Raw genomic sequence first — 19,404 nt, 5'->3', positions numbered from 1 at the left:
TCCAGTCAGTTTCTCTTTCCTGTAACTCGCCTTCTACCCACTCCAGTGTTCGACCTTTCCTCTTACTCCTGGTATAAGTCTATACCCTACTCTCTGTGGTCAGTCGTGCATCCCTCCCTCCTGCTGCAGTTTAAAGACATCCTCTCTCCCGTGCATCTACATCTGCAGTCCAGCTCTTGTGGCCATCCTTCCTTCTTGCACATATTAGTGCACACGCTCCTATAGTCAGTCCACAATCACGATCAACAGAGATTGTTCTCCATCGCTGATGCGTGGCTTGCAGCTCCTTTTCCAAAGTTACTTTGGTGCATCAGAATGGTACATGGGGTTTCAGGAAGAGTTGTCTTGGTCTGTGATTAGTAGCTCATATTATGTATGACAAACTGATCAGATTAGAGGAAAAGGCCATCAAGTGATGCAGGCTAAATGAGATTTAAGTCTTACATGATCATTCTGCGTTACTAGCAAGATCTTGTTGGCTGCCTCAGTGATACCCAACTCAATAGTACTTATAGCGTTCAACTGGCAAGAGAGATACGTTTTATCCAGTTAGTCACCAACTTCTCTCAGATCAATGCACTAGTCAGCCTCGATTACTGTTATGCCCTTTCTATGGTTCAGCTAAGGCACTGGGAGGTTCCAAAGATACATAAGAGGACTCAATTCCACCCAGCATTCATTTTCAATATCACACCTTGCTTTAATTAAATTACTGCAGAGTAACACTTGGCGAGATAATGTCTCTGAGCTTCCCCTGACAACAAATCTTAAGGTATATATTTGAAATAGAACCAATGCCACCCAGCAGCTCACCAAGAAACATGCATTATGATAAAGGGCATTAAAGTTTGTGGGATAAGTTCACACTGCAGACCTCACCAAATTGTATGTAGTACTTATTTTTTACTTTATGTGATGCAAAACAAAAACCTCACAACAAATAATGTCAAAAGTTATTCTATTTGAGGATTTATCTGATTCAAGCGCCTACAGTCCGTCAATCAAGTTTTTGAGTCACTATGGAATGTTCTGGCCCAGCATGACAGAAGCATTTTGTGTTTTGCAATGGCCTTTTAACTAGGCTATTGTTATCATCTAACTATATGTTCCATTCAAGGTTTGTTGGTGTGGAGTGAGGCTGTCTGGTAAAGCTTCACAACCTGCATAGGCTTTTAAAGTGTAAAAACAAATGCACTTTAAGAATGGAAAGTTTTTTATGCGTTGACAACTTTAAAAATTTCTGAAAATTTAATAACATTTGTATTTTTGCAGTTAAAGCTTAAGAACCTTTAAGAATTTGCAAAAGATACAAAATAAAAATTGACATCCAAATTTTCATAGGGAAAACCGTAAGTTCACATAACCTTAGTTTTCAATTTTCTATTTAGTAATTCCCAAAATGTTGTTGGTAGTTGGGGATTTAGCTGTGCGCCACATTGTAAGGACAGAGAACTACTGTGGAAAAAACAGACTCAAAGTCCATTTCTGGTCAATTCGATCAAGGCTGTGTTGATCTGTTCCTCTCTTCAATTATGGTTGGATGAAAGAAACCTTCGAATAGAGAATCAGCCTTTGGCAAAAAATTTAATATACGCAAATTAGAGTTTTTTGTAGCATCGCTCCCTTAGACATAAGACTAACAGAATAAATGGTGTACAGAGGATGGCATTTGATTACTGGATACGTTTTTGTAGTCTATACACCAAGAAAGCCTTTGAAGTGGTTTACTTTCTCAAATGTGCAGTACATGAATTTGCAAGACATTAGGACTCAAACATACCATTTTTTTCCACAGAACCAGTCATTTGAAATATGTTTGAGCTTTTAGATTTCCTGGGTCCATGAGTGAACAGCTAACCCAAGTCGAGGATTTTCCTTTGCATTCCAGTGGCGGCAGGCATGTACGGCGGGTAATGGGTGGGTGGGACAAAAGAAATGCAAGTAATAAAATAAATACACTTACCTTCCTGGTGCGACGTCCTCCTCACTCGGGACTGCGAGGCAGGCTCAACACGGAATCCAGGAAACTGCACTAACCAATCCTGGTGCATCTCTCATGCTGTTAAACAGCATGAGAGATGCATCAGGATTGGAGGGAGTGACCTCTTAGAGCACTCTTAAGAGCACTAAAGGCCTGCACGATCTCTAACCCAGCTGTTTTAGACAGCTGGGTTAGAGAGGTTTAAAATGCGCTTGTCTGGCTGGCCATCACAAGATGGCCAGTCAAAGAGACATGCAACATTTCAAACTATAGTGCACAGGTACCTGCTGCCACTCAGCAGCAATGGCCCACCCCGTCCTGACATTCAGTTTGTGAGGGGCTGCTGAAAAATTAAATGGTAATAAATAAACTTTATTACCATTTTATTTTTAGCTCTGGGGATTTTCTGGGGGCTTTTTTTTGTGGGAAAACGCCCCTCCTCTCAAATGTTTCATTCCTGGACTTGTAGTCAAGACTTTATAATCAGATCAAAAGGACAACAAAATCCAGAATGCAACATCCTGTGCTGGCCGAGCTACATGGAACTGGGAAACTGAAGAGTGCTTATATTTTTTCAATAAATAAACTGAAAACCCTGCTCTAGGGAGGTGGGGGTGAATGCAATGTATGATAAAGATGACGCACATTCAGCACGTTATCTCAGGCCCACCACCGGTCATGAACCCTTGACGAAAGCCAAGCTATTGCACACTTTAAAACAACTGTGCACATGCTAATGCGCTAAAAATACTGCTTTTTTGGATACTCACACTTTCCCATTGGAAACTGGTGCAGATGTAAATTTTTAGAAAATCACTTTCTCTGGATCCGAGCTGGGATATTTAGCAAATTTTTTCATAAGGTGAAAACTGCACTGATTTATTTGGCATAACATCCCCATTTTAATCTAAGGTTTATCCACCCGGAAAGGGAATCTCCTGCAAAACTTTATGTGACTATGTTCTTTTCGAAATGTGGTAGTGTGAAATGGACAGTGTCTTCAAGAAAATGTGGGCATCGAAAAATCACGAAATTCGATTAGTCTTACATTTTCTAAACATAGTGTAGGTGTGAATGAGTCGAAGCATCAACAGACAACAAAATGTATTTTTTTCCATACTTTTGTAAAAACCAGGACAAATTAAGATTGCTTAGTAGTACAGCAGACTGAAGTTCTGAGATCAGTTACAGTTAATGATGCCCAAAAACTCAAAATAGAAAGGCTGCTAACTGAGACATCATCGCCATGCCCCGTGTTAGGGGATGTTGAAAGTCTTGTAGCAATTGATAAAGCGATCAATCACTTGAAGGTATTGGTTCAATACCTACATTTCCCAACAGTATAGCTAATAAAGTATGCGCAGAAGGAATACGTTTTAAGATGCATCGGACACAGAACATTCACATCAATTCACTGCTTGGTCAGAAAATTCAGCACAGTTTAAAAAGAAGATCATCTCCAACTTAGCTCAATTATCTTGTGAGCAAAGCAACTTTTGCATCCAAGTACTTCTGTATACAGTGAATGAAGTAATGATATAGGACCAGGGTTCTTTTGGGAGCAGAAGTGGATACATCTACATAAGCAGAGGTTTGTAGAGCTACAACCCCTTTAATGAGTTCCTTCTCTTTACACAAGCAAATTAACAAATCCCACCCCCAGATGAAGTCCCACTCACCGAATAAATGGCTTTCATCACACGGGTAGCAGTGGAAACGCTGCTGGTGTCCTCTTCCCGGTCACTGTGCAGCGTTAGCGGCTCACGATTCACTGTTTCTACTTTAACATCAAGCTTCCGCAGAGTGACATCTTTGCGGCCTGTAAGAGAAGAAATATCTTTTATTATGTGATATGAAGGCAAGTTATTCGAAAGGCAGGAAAGGGTTACATCTGGGTCATAGTAAGCTTTTCAAGAAGTCTGTTCCCTTGCACTGTTCTACGATATTGGTCTGTTCTAATAAAACAGGCAGACTAAACATGAAGCAGAGTCTCCAACAAGAAGCATCACAAGCAAGCAGTCTCAAAAGGCACTCCTCCAATTTGACACAAGATGGCAATTACAACACAGGTTACATACCTGTATCAATGCGATTGCAGCTTGAAATCTGATAGAGAGTCCAATGCTATCCATTCTCATTCCCACTAGTCTCCTAATTGATGCAGTAAGTGCTTCTCCTAAATTCAAATTATAGACATCGAGCAAGTGAATTTGGATTTCCTGATGTCCATGATGCGAAACCCATAATATTAAAGGGACTACATTTAATATGTTGCCCGTCTGTAATACTAAAATTAGGCCCTCATTGGCTAAACTAGAGTTTTCGTTTTCTGGATACCCACTGTAGCTTGCCTCAAATTTCTACACAGACTATCAATTACAAACCTAATATCAGAGTTATGTTTTCAAATAGAACCTCAAAGTTTGTAAACTGGAGCGTGGATGATGAGTGGTGCTCAAAATAAGAACTACAGACGCAGCCCTGCTCAGCCACTACAGAAATGGTATTGTTCTTAAAGCAGCATCTCGGGCCAGCTGGTAAACAGAAGACCTACGTGACACTGTAAACAGCTACAAAGGAAATGGAGAGCCAGCCACAACACCATCGAGAGAACTACTTACAAGGCTGCACCCAGACACTATCATCAGCAAATTAGAGACACCAAGAAAAAAGCACTAATGGATCGCATCGAAGGAGGCTTCAACATCTGAAAGGAGATCTTCTCGATTGTCAAGGATTCCCCCTTGTCCTCAGCTACTTTGAACAACATCATTGCTGCCTCCCAAAAATTCTGTGACAACCTAAACAACTTCTTCCACAGCAATTTAGCACACCGACTCAATGCCAGAGAACTCATTACTAACCTACCCACCACCAATCAAGACAACCACCTGACCGAATAGACAACCCTCTACAGAAACGACACAGTGGCAGTCATGCAGACCATCCGGTCAGTGTGCCAAACTGATTCATGCTCCATCACATCTACATCCTGGGAAAATCACCAATCAGCACCACCCTGGCCCACATTCTCAACACCTCCATCATGATGATCACTTTCTTGGACGAATGGAAACTTGCAGAACTCAACGCCCTCCTCAAGAAGCCCACACAACGTGAACAAACTAATCAACTTCTGACCAATCTTCCTGTTCCCCTATCCAACCAAAGATATTGAGTAAGCCATTAACAAGCAACTCACAACCCACCTCGAACTCCACCATCTTCTACACAACACACAATCAAAATTCAGAAACAACCACAACAGCGAAACAGGCCTCATAGCGGCCACCAACAACATTCAATACATTTTGGACTGAGGAGAAACAGCTGCCCTACTCCTGCTCAACCTCTGTGGCCTTCGACACGGTCTCCCACAACTCCCTCATCAGAAGACTCCACAAGATTGTCTTACAAGATTTCACACTCAAATGTATCTATTTCTTGCTCACAGGAAGAACCCAAAGGGTCAGGCTGCCATTCTTCATGTCAGAGGCCAAGAAACTGATATGTGGTGTCCCACAGGGATCATCCCTCAGCCCCATTATTTTCAACATATACATGACACCGCTCGCCAACATAATCTGGTCACACGAAATCACCGTTGTCTCCTATGCTGATGACACACAACTCATCTTCTCCCTGACAGACAAGACAAACACCACCAGAACCAACTTCACCAACTGGATGACCATGGTAGCAGACTGGATACAAACCAACAGCACACAACACACCTGAGCCTCCTCCTCACCTCTTAAGTTCTACAAGAAGGTGAAGACCTGGCTCTTCATAGAAGCACCTGAGGACCACACACCTACACACCATGCCCAAGCACCTGGATTCCCTCTCAGGTGATTGATGTGCTATACAAATTAACATAACATATTGCTCCATTTAAAACTATAAATCAAAACAAATGCATCTTAGTGATATGTCTCAGGAGTATTTCCTATTTTCTCAGAAGAATATTATGTTATCTGGCATATCAGTTAAATTTTATTTTTTAAATGTACTTTAATAAAATCACACAGGTGACTCCTAAACAACATCAAATATGATTAATTTACATAATGATTTTAAAGCAGTTTAAGTTGCAGAAGAACAATCCTCAGCCCATATCTTCTGTTCGTACAATGCACTTACAAGCAAAGAGCCTAATTTTGAATCTAGTGGAAAGGATAATCTGTCACATCTGTGGTGGATGTTAACCTAAGAGCAGCAACAAGGTACCACAAAAATCTGTTCCAACATGGAACCACTCATACCATATCACCATATAATGCTTGTAAGAGGCTCTTAAGTGGGTCTTCCATGTTTAACTTTATAAAATGTCTGTGACAATGGAGCATAGTATAGGTAGATTGGGCTAAAAACTGCTTGTGCGTCATAAGTTGAGTAGACAACTGGATTCTTTCAGCGTTGCACATGTTGAAGTGATCACAAATTGTCACCCATTATGTAAGTGTTAAGTAATGATGCTTTCTTTGGAGAAACATCAGAAGTATGATGACATTCTATTACATTAAATGTTGCTTTTGATTTTGACAGTCCAATAAATGATGTCAGTGCCTACAGTGCTAAGCACAGATAAGTGATGTTAGGCCAGTAACTCTAAAAACTTTGAAGGCGGAACCAGCAATCATCCACCAGCATTTCTGACCTGTGATCAAGGCCACGGAGTCAGGTATTCATCAACCAAACAGCATCGAATTATATCAGTCCTGACATTGGAATTCACATCCCAATGTGGTCTGAGGCATACAGTCCTACGCTTCCAATAGTGGGCAAGTGAGGCTAATGACGGGTAAGGCACAAACCTTGCAGAGGAAGTTGGATGCACACGAAGACCATGAATCTGAGTGTTGCGTATATGATGTGGTATTTACTGCATCCGGAAAACATTTATTTACTGTAATGAGTTAGTTAACATGGGCAGTAATTACAGCAAAGTCCAATTTTGCCCTCTGAAAATGAGGAATTACATCTGGAAAGAGCAAGTAGAGCGTCTTTTCTACACTGTTCGGTGTATTCCTTTTATTTTCACCCTATACATTTTGGTAAGCGTGACCTTTTTGCACACGGATGAAAATTATCCCTCAAACTCGGGGCCTAGTAGTTCTCTTATCTCTACTATAAAATGAGATGAAATGTACCAGGTTAACCTTCCTCAAAGTAAGCACATGAGTGAGTGTGCGTGTCTGTGTGTGTACGCAGAGGCTGCCATTTGCAAAATGTTAACTTGGATTACTTCTGGGCATAGATCCGGTATCCAGCAGGCTCAATGTTCATCAAGACAAATGAGAGCAAATTTCAGTTGTTCTCTTAATGACCAAGAAGTAGCCTTATGAATAACCAATGTGGTCTTACTGAAAACCCAAATAGATTTTCTTTTTCATCCGGTTTCATAGTCCTAGCTCCAACTGAGATGCACCATAGAAGGATGAATAGGCTTAAAAGGCTCTGCACTTGATATCAGTTTTTTTTTTTTATACCCTCAAAAAAAAGTAAATCCCATAGATTGTCACATTGAATGCAAAATAGATTTGAAAGCCAGGCCTGGCGCACAGCATCACAAACTCGTAACGCTAAGCTAAGGACCATGGATTTCATTGCAAAAGGAACCCACAGCACCTTGGATTCACGGACACGATTACATTTGCACTTACTTCCTTTACGCCGTCGGTAGAGAAAGAAGATGAACAAGGCAAAGAAGGAAATGACTAGGATTCCTGGACCGATTGTAGCCCCAGCAATGATGCCAACTGGTAGCACTTCTGCAACAAAAGAAGAGACAAAAGAGTGGGACTTCACAATCTCACACAATATATTTCATGAAAGTCAGTCTGGTGGCTCATAGGAAATATAAACTTGAGTGACCAGCAAATCTTCTAGAGAATTCTTTCCTTTACTTTAACATAATGCCATGTGTATTACAAAAAACACTTCTGTGATTTTAGATAGAAAAAATATAATACTTATTTGTGAGCAAAATAACAAAATTCCAAGTTTCTTATAAAAATATATATCTGACTTCACACTTCCATTCCCATCTTACATAATTGAAACCAATCGTTAATATGACTTGTAATTAATTTTGTGTGCGATGGGAATAAGAGTGTTTTAATCTTTGTCTCTATTTTAAAATGTGGATTTATGAAATCTGAATTCTAAGTAGGGTAAGGATAAACACCTGCTGTCTGTCCCTAGATGCCACTTTGCACATGAACAGGAGCTCTAAAAACAGACTTGCGTTACCTATCGAGCACACACATTACTGTAGAACTTAGTTTACATCTTTTAATTTACAAAACACAAAACACTCCAAAGAACATAAGAAACCATATGCCCAAAATACTTTTTTGCACTTCTGTTCGTGCGCGTGTGTGTGTAATATCCTCATGGTCAATTATGTAATCTTGACATGGGTTCCAGATCGAAGAAGGCGAAGGAAGACATGTCAAGATTCCAGACGAGGCAGTTGGTTTAGGTTGTCCCTTCTGTAGAGGATCTTACTTCTGTCAATAATATATTAATGCAGCTCATGGCGTAAAGAAGATGTTTTATTGAAGATTACGGTACTAGCGATGAGAATGGAATTGGACGGGGACAGTGTGCTATTGTGAGCACACTGGCATCAAAGAAGTGGAATTTCTGTGCACTGTTGGCTTTCAATGTATGTTGATATGAGGCCATGACAATGCACGAGCAAGAATGGGCCCTCCAATGAACCGCTGGTCATTTTATAAGTGAATCTCTCTAGCATTCTCTGAAGCAGTTGGAATGCTAATGCTTTCTTACCATACCTACAGAAGCAAGAATGATGGATGTAGCCTAATGGCTAGGGCAGTCGATCACAAATCTGGGGAACCGGGTTTGAGTCTCAGCAATGATGCTCAACATCCTGCGATTCTGGGCAAATCACTTAATCTCCCCGTGCCTAACAAAATTGAATGTATCTTTGTGTAACGCAACTGGTGCTCATGTAAAGCACTCTGATACTAGATACCTTTGGGTCAAGTTTGTACTATATAAAACTCTGGGGGAAAAAAAATCAACACAAAAGTGTCCAATTTATGTTCAGTGCAGTTATTCAGTTCACCTTCTACTTAACCCTATTGTGTAAAAGTGTATGGACATTTTTAGATTGTAAGAAAGTTTCATGAGTCTTGCTATGTGGAGGGCGCAGCAACACAGTACAAAAGCTGGACAGAGTAGCTATCACTTGTAGAGTATCAGTATATTACTTGCTCTGGTACCTTTTTCTTCCAACTGGATGATGGCCGTCCCCGGTCCGAACACGTTCCATGCTGTGCAGTTGTATCGTGTCTGGAAATCGGCCTCCATCACATTGTTGATTGACAGTGTCGACAGCACTCCAGTTCCAGTGTTGGTGCGTTCCACAGTATATCGCTCTAGCGTGCCGGTTTCCAAAAAGTTCTCTTTCCACGCCCATGCCTGCGGAAATGAAAGGGTAACAAGAAGTGACAGTTTTAAAACCTTTACATTTAGATGCTCTGTACATTTGGAGTGCAATGAAGTTATTTTTTCAGGAAAGTTACCAAACGCATATTCTGTGCATCACCTACCTGCTTCTATCTGGTTTATAGTCTAGGAAGGGTAACGTTTGAGTCGGAAATTAATGAGTAAAGTTGTCAAAATCTAACACATACAAATGATTACTTGAGGACTGGACCTGTGGAGTCCTTTTCCCTACTCCCCAAGCATCACCACAGTACACAAGGGCAGCATAACCTAGACTTTCGCCATGTACTTCAGAAACTTCAGGGCGGCAGGCGCATCATATGCAGCTGAAGATGTGAGCAAGGATATCACTCTGTGAGGTCATCAGAAATGTTAAGCTAATGGACACACTTCAAATATGGCACTTTACCAAATTCGTTTTCTGATTATACTTTAACAATTAATATCAAAGAGTGAGAATTATATGAAATCCTTACAACCATTAAATGTAAATTCTTGAATACATATTTAATAATCATCATCAGCACTTAATTGCAATCAGCACTCAATATTTGATGGACTAGGGGCCCACTGAACAACCTTACTTTACCAAACTTTTTTTTATGTCTATAGCAATATGTAAAAATATTGTATTCGTTTTGCCACAGGTCTAACATGTTTTGCCAAATATTCATAGGCAGAGCTTTTTCTTCTGTTGTTAGAATTACATCAGACTTTACAACTTTGCTAGATATTACATTGGACACTATGCTAAATTTGGGAAACTTTGGGAATGTTAGGTAAACCAGGAGAAAGGAAAGGGTATATGTGTGACTTTACGATACTCCACGACTTTAATGGAACTGCAGAACCCAAGAATAGCTGACTAGAAATCCCCCACATTTAGCAAGCAGGCAGATCTTACTTTGAAGGAGGCACTTTTTGAAATTGAAAAATGCTTTTCAGCAAATTTCAAGACTGTACCCTTTAGGGATGTCCCTACACACCACTTGTGAGACCAAGACATCTATGTCAAATGATTTAACACTCCAAGGTTCTTATTTGAAATATTAAAGTGTGGGATGGGGGGTGCTCAGAAAAGTAGTTGTCTTGGATCTGTGAATTATGGGCTGAAATAAAGTATTAAGAAAATATAAAGTCCCACATAGCAGTAAATTCTAGAGCTTCAAACACTGTGGTTGGCACCAAGAGGACATGCTTTGCAACCAGATTCGGTCGGGCGATGTCTACAAAATGAGCACCTATCTATTTTACAGTCACAACTAGACCTGTTTTTTGACGCCTCAATCACCCCCTATTCATCTGGTATTTGCAGATCCTCCCGCTATCTCTTCAAGTCCTGCTGTTGTGTTCGCAGATATTAAGTCAGAAGCCTCGCAACCAGTCACAGTGTCTAGACAGGCCTTTGAATTTGTCTGGGAGGATGCAAACTTTAGATAGGCACATAAACTTCTAAACATTGGCCCATTCAAAGGTTTCTAAGTGTAATGTATGCATTTGTAGCTAATTTATATGCTAATGTAAATGTCTGTTACTAAACAAAGATGCAGTTAAATGGGCTTGAGAGGTCATGGGGCAGAGGACTATACTTAACAAGCATTTGCAATGCAATAGGTCTCGCATTTGCGAGAGTTTAAGCTATTGACATTGTAAACGACTATGCCTCTTATTTATATGTTTAGATAATGAACACATAAATAAAAGGCATTGTCATGTACAATGCCAATAGCTGAAACTCCTGTAAATGCGAGACCTATTCAAAGAAGCATCCGACATTGTACCGGGCTGCTTAGAATGTGAAAGCGCACATGGTATGCTGAATGTTGCAGGAAAGCAGTAGGAGAAACTACTTAAAGAAAATAGTGCTTACAGACTAAAAAGACTCGCTGTATAACAACCGAAGAAAAAGGGCGCGTCCTCATGGGCGGTTACAAATGAAGGCAAGGCGGTAGAAAGGAGGGACTAACAAGCCTATTAACGAATCAGAAGCCAGCATTTACAAAAGACAATGACAGAAGCCAATGACAAATATGGGCGGAGAGTGGTCGGGGCTTCTATTCCATACTCTAATACAGCATGTATCACTGAGCAGCGCATTCGATGACCAGACTCGACCTAAAAATGACCTTAGTTGCTCTTTATCATCCAATTCCATGATAGGTTATTTATTGAATACATTACAGTGTGTTGATTGTATAGAGGAGTTGCCCTCACCAGTAGCACTTGTAAAAGACTGTCTGAAGTTGCACATTCACTGTTCAATGATGCACATACGCTGATCAGTGTCGCACATACGCGTCAGGTCTTTCTTTGCCTAAACAGTGTCCTGCTGCTAATGTTGTTTAGCACCTCTAAGAGCAGCATCCCCAAAGGAGCCAATCTATCAATAGTCCATCTGCCCGACTAATTAATCACCCAAAGACAACGCTAAGGTTAATGCTGTCGCAAGTCCTCATTAAGTGACTTCTCCAGGGCCAAAAGTAATGAATTCTGTTGTTATTAACAGCCCACAACTCATGGATTTTATAAGTGGGGGGAGGAGGCCAGAAGTTGAAAAAACACGTTTACAGCACGGCAGCTGTGGAATGGCATGAGTTCGGCTTTAATTAGATACAAAAACATCTGTGAAAGAGAAATTAATTGTTTAGTAGTAGATAATTGGCCAGTTGTTGACTGATTTCCCCACACAAATGTTGCCGAAGGTAGAAAAAGGCAAGCGGGTGAAGCTGGAAGGGAATATGAGAATTGCCTGTCAATTACAACAATGAGATTGACCTCAGATGTGCGACAAACCCACGTTGTCACACTCGTTGTGACCTCACAGTAGCATTATTTTAAATCCTGGCTGACCTGGTAAACTAAATACGGCGAGTAAACAGAATGCGAAGCACACACTTAATTCTATCATGCTTAAAACAGATAGCCTCTACCTCATACAGAAAATCCTCCATCTTCTGTGGTGACACTGCCCACTCACCTACATCTCTGATAGTTGGAGGACATGTTCTGCTACATTATATGACGTTTTGGTGCTTACAAATGCCCCTACAGGGCACAGTGATAAATCATAGTAGTTCTTCCGGGATGCAAATTCGTCAACACCAAAGCACACAGAATGAATAATCCTGTGCCGTGAAGACTGGCATTCAAGAGCAGACCGAAACAGGCTGCATGCCGCTCCACAGGGCAGCGGATGAGCCAATGGAGTCCATGCAAGGTTTAGGATTACAGACTTTGTAGAATAGTGCAATATCAGGGAAGCAATGTTTCCAATCCCCGTACCCTGTATGGCACAAAGACCAGCTTTAGGGGTCTTGGCACGGCACTGCAGAAAAAAAGCAAAGGGGTACACTATCCTACAGCGTACAAACATATCACTCAGCATTTTATCTGGCTGTAAAATATCAACAATATCATACCATGTCAAGAAAAAAGGGATAAGCCTGGCAAATAAATTGTTCTCCAGGAGTCTTATTACATATGTACCCCGAAGACCCAATGGGCATTTGCGCCCGCTTTGCACGCCCCTGGGGCGCTTTATTACAGAAGGGGCCGCAGACGCTTGAACGGCCCCTTCTGTGATACCAATAGCGCTGGCACACAAAGCGCCAGCGCTATCTTCAAGTTGCAGTCCCTCATTTGCATGGGGGCATGCCCCATGCAAATGAGGGAATCCCTTTGCCTCTACACCCATGCCATATTACAGATGGGTGCACAGAGGCAAAGAAGCTCTCACGAGGCACACTGCGCCATCTAAAAGGTGGGCCACTGTCAGTGCGCCCCCTGATGGCAGCCCTCTGGAGGGGGCAATAGGGGTCCCATGGACCCCCCCAGACATCCCCTTGCAGGGGGGTGCAATCACAGACTGCCACGCCTGCAAGGGGATGTCTAATCCCCTTTAAAAGTGCAGCTGCTCAGGTTTTTTCACAGGAATGTGGCAGGATGAGTTTGCAGCTGCGCTGGGGGCAGTGTATGCCATGTAATGGGGCGCACTTTCCCTGTTTGCGCCTGGCAACCCTGTTTCAAGGCGCACCGTTCACAAACATGGAAAGTGCGCCCTTTAGATAGTAGGGCCCCAGAATGCAGCCAATGTCTTTCTGATCTTGCCCAAATCAAAGGCTGTTCGAGGATTTATGGTATTGTAGGCAACGAGACATTTTGCCAAACAATAGCTGTACTTGATCGTTCGGGATCACTCAGACACAGATCCTGGCTGGTGACCCTTTGAGTGGGTGCCTGGTATAGCTATGTTATTGCTACATCCCTACCCGGCACTCCCATATTCAACAGACCTCTCCCTGCCACCCACCATGAACTTGCTTGCCAAGTTTACACCATTAGCGATAAATGTTTCATTTCAAATTTATTTCCCCACAGGGTCATTTTTGTGCATCTTTTAGTTAGTGAATTTAAACATAATCCCCCCCTGAACTCCCTCACAGTTTTTCACTTGTCTACGAGACTGTTTTGAAAAAGTGAAAAATCATGGAAATAGCAATTTAAGAACAGCATGGCATCTTGGCTAAATTAAAATACTCACACAAATGTGTTCCTGGAATCAATTTCAGAATCCACTGCTGGCAGGCCAAAGTATTCCAGCCATCAGTTTTTAAAGACATTACATTTCTATCCAGCCTTTAGTGATGGCAATCATTTCACAAGCTAAAACCATACATGACTGCCACTTTAGGTCTGGATTAACAGAGCAGCTGTCTGAGAGACATATTGTTATCAGGTCTTCAATGAGGAAGTACAAGACTGAGCTTTGCTTTTTTGGCTTCACCTATAGGAATGTCATTCTCTCACTTTATACTACTGGCTGGTGTATCATTTCGCCCCTCTGGAGAGCTTGAATTGCAATCCATTAGGGACTACTTTATTTCTAGAAAAATACACTCAATCATCACACAATTCAACACTTTGAGTCAAAGATGCATTGTGAACCCAAAGCGAAGCTACTTTACTGCAAAATTCTTTTTTTAATGCTTTTGTCAGGAATCAAGTGGGACCCATTACCACCAGCATCCCCACTACCACGATTATTGCCAATATCAACACAGCCACCATCGCGGATATCGCCACTAAGTCCATTACCACCACTGTCATCATCACCCACATTATAACTGCCACAATTTTCTCCTCCACAATTAACACCATCACTGCATTTCTGCATTCCTTGTTTGCGTACTTTAAGACATGAACATCATATCTATTGGCTTTGACAATACTTGTTAAAATTAATGTAATAACACAAGCCCCACATGTCTTTCATCAGTCATGGGTTTGTGGGGAGACAAGCAGCTTGGAAACTATAGTTTGGGAGCTGCAGTCAGCTAAGGAGGGAAGGCAGATGGGGAGTAAGATGGATACAGAGGTGCAGAAACAGAAGTGGTGAGAATAGAGGGAGAGAAAGGTACAGAAAGAGAATTTGAGCTGGAAAGATGGGAGAACCAGAGACAAACTGGGATACAGTATTATTAGAATAAAAGTGGACAGACCAGGAGAGACTGAACCGAAGCTAGAATTTTACAACATGGAGTTACTACTTACGATTCGATCCGGAGGAGGGGTGCTCCCGATAAAGCACTCCACTTTCCCACGATCACCCCGCACGGTGTACTGAACGGGCTCGCTTGATATTATTGGGGGGCCTGGAAAACAAACCGACAGCAAAAGACTTAACAAAGGGCATTTTGAAATTGACCAAGAAGCACACGGAAAGATTACAGAAACGGGACACATTATGGAGCCACGTGCATTACATACGCTGTTTTCTAAGGCACTTAAATACGCTTTTTACTCTGTCATATATTCTATCAAATCAGTCAAGAGGAAGTGTATCGAAATCCTGCAACGTTTGATCTTTGGGCACACCTTTCAACCAAACCATCCGACCAAATGGAGTTTCGTCACCTTAGCTAAAGAACCCCAACTTGAACTATCTATATTTGAAATTACCTAGTCTGCCCTTCATAAACCACACCCCGAACATGCTTTCCATTGCAGCCTCTCGCCTTTGGAATTTTGTTTCCTGTATCGTTCGTGCTACTTTGAACTGAAGTAAAAGTGATGGATGGGACGCTTGAATTAATCTCAGCCACTGGTAATTACTTTGGGCCGCACCCTGGTACAATGTTTTCAGCCCCTAATGCCACCTCAGAGTATGCACAGCCATGTGCGAAAAAGCCTTGCTCCTGCACCAATGGGAACAGTACAGCCCGAACTGCCAAGCTAGGTCCTCACTGAAAAGCTACACATGCGACCCAAACTGGTTTTGCCCTAGTTGGGGCTCTTCAGTCGAGCACAGATTGGTTCCAGTGGCAAAGTGAGTGCAGGACCCACATCTGGGCATATCCATTGCACTCAGGGCGTTGGTCTAAAGTAAACAAAAAAGTGATCAGCGGATGCTTGAATAAATCTCACAACTGCCGTGAGGAGTGTAATCGGCACCAACCAGAGTAACCAGTAGGTATCCCCGGCCTTTCTGATCTACCCTGAAGACATCCGTTCATCCTGCAAGAGATGCGACTGCTTCTGTGATGAGTGAGGGTGTTCTGGAGGAATGTGTGATCGCAACCAGATGTACATGCAACTATGTGCAACCGTAACCAGAGACACCTGCAGATACGAGTGACCATGATCTGAAACACCAAAAGCTACAAATCACTGCTCCAATCACCACCAAGTGCAGCAGTGAGTGGTGCTCACTCTGCCAAGAGGCACGATCTATATGCAACACATCCACATGCAGGTAGAGTTCCTGAGACAATTGAAGGCATCCTAAGAGTTGCGACCAGCATAAAGATGCACAGCGAAAATCCAGGGAAGCAGGGCTACTCCCATGCCTAACTGTAGAACCCCAGGCACACGCTCATCACATCAGGGCATCATACCCGGGTTAAGCCAGGAACTGCTGAACTCCTTTGAGTGCATCACACACTGAAGAAAAGTGGGATAGGACAACACAACCACATTAAAGACTCGGTGCTTTGACATTTTTGAAGACAGATATATGGGCCACAGAACCAGGTAAGCTGCCGCTCACATTAAAAAAAAGAACGTGTACTTATATTAAACCCGATTGGTGTGCATCCCCTATGTACATGTATACATGTTTTTCTGTAATTCTGTGTTTAGTATTGTGTTTCATGCTGTATTGAAGCACTTAGCAAAAGAAGCACTGAGTTGAACACTAATTATTGGGTCTGTTGCATAAGTGCTGAGTTTGAGTCACCACACTACCTCCCCAAGGTGCCTTTGACTGCTTCCCTTGCTACCACTGTGTGTCAAGTGCTGAGGATGTACACTTGGGGCTCAGTTGGCAGAACCATTGTAGGTGAGGTCCTAGGACAATAGAGTTAGAAGGCCTATGGTTGGGTACCAGTAATCACTGTTTGGCGTAAGGGGTTGGATAGGTAGCAATATAAATTATGATAACTGGTTGGAGAGCTATTGTGTTTATTTGCTGTACTGGAGCATAGAATGGTTAGAAACCATGTTGTTGACTAAGCAACTTCAGAAATCCCACATGAACATCATGCAACTTTTAACATCCTCAAATATCACCAACATCTCTTGACAGAGAAAACTTCCACTGGCAAGGAATACTTTAAAATGTATGTGCGCCACCTTGAAGTCGCTGCATATTTTACTGCATGGAATAGTTTAAAATCAAAGACGTACCATTCACATAGAGAGCGACTTCCTTCTCTCCCACTCCAATCCGCGGGACGATGGCCTTGCAGATGTACTGGCCTGCGTCCTTCTGGTTGACCGATTTCAGGTAAAGCTGGTTACTGTTGCTTAGAACCTACAAGAATAGACCGAAAAGATGTTGGCATGAAACACAAAGAATCTGAGGGTGGTTTGATACTGTTCGTGATCTTAGTATCCCTTAGTACAGTCAACAGATCCACAACTTTCAGTTATTAGTGAACCTTAACACATAATTGGGGAGAAGATTTGTTAGAGGTACTGAGGTGGGCTACACAAGCACTGGTCTATCAGACTAACCTGAGCAAGCTACATTGGTTGGCACGGCTACTGTAAAGTGGTCTTTAACTCAATACACAAACTCCAGCATCTACAGGTGGCTAGCAAAATTCACCATCTAAAGGTGGGCAAGGCAGAATGACCATGGGTTTTACAAATGTAGTTTGGCCTCTTCCAGCCACTGTCTTAATGTTTTTCAGTATTAGCGGCATGCACTGAAATCTGACCACAATAATATCTGCCTTTGTTGGTCTAATGCTGGGTGTTTTGTGACGCGCAGATACGTCACCCAGAAATCTGCTGATGTGTTGCAAGTGGGCTCCCAGGGGATCCATTCTCTCATCTTGAATGAGCGCATGCCCCTCCCCGGGTGGAGTCTGGGATTGGACCAGGGCACATCACACCACCCTTTTCTCATCAAGCAACATCTTTTCCCCTCGATAATGGTTTGTTGGGGAAACAGCACCACTTTGACAGGCAGTAGAAGAGGTCAACTGAATAAAGTTGCTTTCTTAGAGCTTTAGAATCAATCACACTGACATTTTGAGAAAGTGCAAATAGACTTCGATCAATTACTACTGCACAGGAGGTACAGGGTTATTTTGTTTTTCAAAGGCAGTAAGCGAGATGATATTTTTGTCACCCTCAATCTTTGACTAGGACAATGTAGCTATAGCTAAAAAAGCGCCACATGGAAGCTCACATAGATTCTGCCAAAAGGATGCCAGAATATATTCCACGGCTCCTAGGTACTGCTAAATGATAGACTATAGACAAAAAGTACAAGTGGAGCAATACAGTAGATCGAGGGACTAATCCAGGTCTAAAACCACTGGAATTTGGCATATCATTAAATTCCAAGATCAGGTGATCTCCTTCAGGACAGTTATTCGTTCATGCAATACGACCAAGTGCCTGACGTCAATCAAACCAGAGCGAAGGATTACAGTATCTGTCAAAGGTCCGCTCCACCAGGGTCATGCCAGACTGTACACAGGTGTATAAAGAGGTGCAATGAATTAAACATGCTGACCACGTTGTTCTAATGGCGAAGTACAACGTTCTTTTTGTATTGAATAATTTCACCATACTTTTCTTAAAACTGAGTTACAGTAAATGTTTTGTTTCGCTGAATTGCTATACACATCTACGTGGAAATCCATAGCTCTTATCAATTAAATATGTGGACGATCCCAAATAGTTTTCTGCTAATATGTCAAAACCCCTCTTTTTTTTAGAGAGAGGAGATAGGGTGATTCAGATCATAACTGCATTTACCTTAATGAAAGACTGGCAATTTACAGTATAGTACCGAATTTTGATGGTGGATTTTACAATAAAGTTGACACTTGCCAATCAGCAGCTGAACTGAATGCGACAGACTCCTTTCCCACACAGTCCAGCGGACAGTGGGTGAGTGAAATTATCTTGTTATCATAAATCATACCCAAACTCCACCATGGCTAGTGAATCACTACTTAAATTCCTAAAAACACAAATGTTTAAAATTCTAATAAAAAGAAGCAAGGGCGTCCAACTCAAGCATGTGGACAAGTTGCCGTACAGTCCAATCAGAAAAGCAGAAAACATTACCATGTTGGATCCTTTCTTTGTCCATGTGAGTGTGAGGGGAGGGTTTCCAGCCCAGACGCATGTCAGTGTCACGTCCGATCCGATGTCTGTTGTCGTGGGCTTCGGATCCACAACAATACGAGGGGCAACTGAGGATGGAAATGCATAGCAAGAGATATCAGCTCAGTGAAGCCTTGGATTAGGTTTTAATGCAGAGAATAATATACTGAAATAATTTCTATAAATAGTGGTCTCCCTAATACATACAGACAACATTGATAGTAATCAATTGCCCATTTAATGAAAAGCATACAAATAATAATGAAAGATGGGTTAGAGTGAAAAAGTGCTTAGTGCCCTGGTTACTGCAGTACACG

General features: G+C 41.9%; 1 protein-coding gene across 1 annotated transcript in view; it reads right to left on the bottom strand.

The window, feature by feature from the left end:
- KIRREL1 (kirre like nephrin family adhesion molecule 1) overlaps positions 1-19,404 on the bottom strand; it is a 428,519-nt gene that overhangs the window by 23,568 nt on the left and 385,547 nt on the right. The window contains exons 8-13 of the mRNA XM_085639055.1: positions 19,049-19,176; positions 17,147-17,273; positions 15,014-15,114; positions 9,238-9,436; positions 7,648-7,755; positions 3,661-3,800 (exon numbers count right to left, since the gene is read on the bottom strand). Coding sequence (XP_085495181.1) covers positions 3,661-3,800; positions 7,648-7,755; positions 9,238-9,436; positions 15,014-15,114; positions 17,147-17,273; positions 19,049-19,176 — 803 coding nt within the window. The remainder of the gene's footprint in view (positions 1-3,660; positions 3,801-7,647; positions 7,756-9,237; positions 9,437-15,013; positions 15,115-17,146; positions 17,274-19,048; positions 19,177-19,404) is intronic.

Source organism: Triturus cristatus, chromosome 12, assembly GCF_964204655.1.
Source record: "Triturus cristatus chromosome 12, aTriCri1.1, whole genome shotgun sequence".
NCBI lineage: Eukaryota > Metazoa > Chordata > Amphibia > Caudata > Salamandridae > Triturus > Triturus cristatus.
This window is presented reverse-complemented; position numbering and strand designations above follow the sequence as displayed.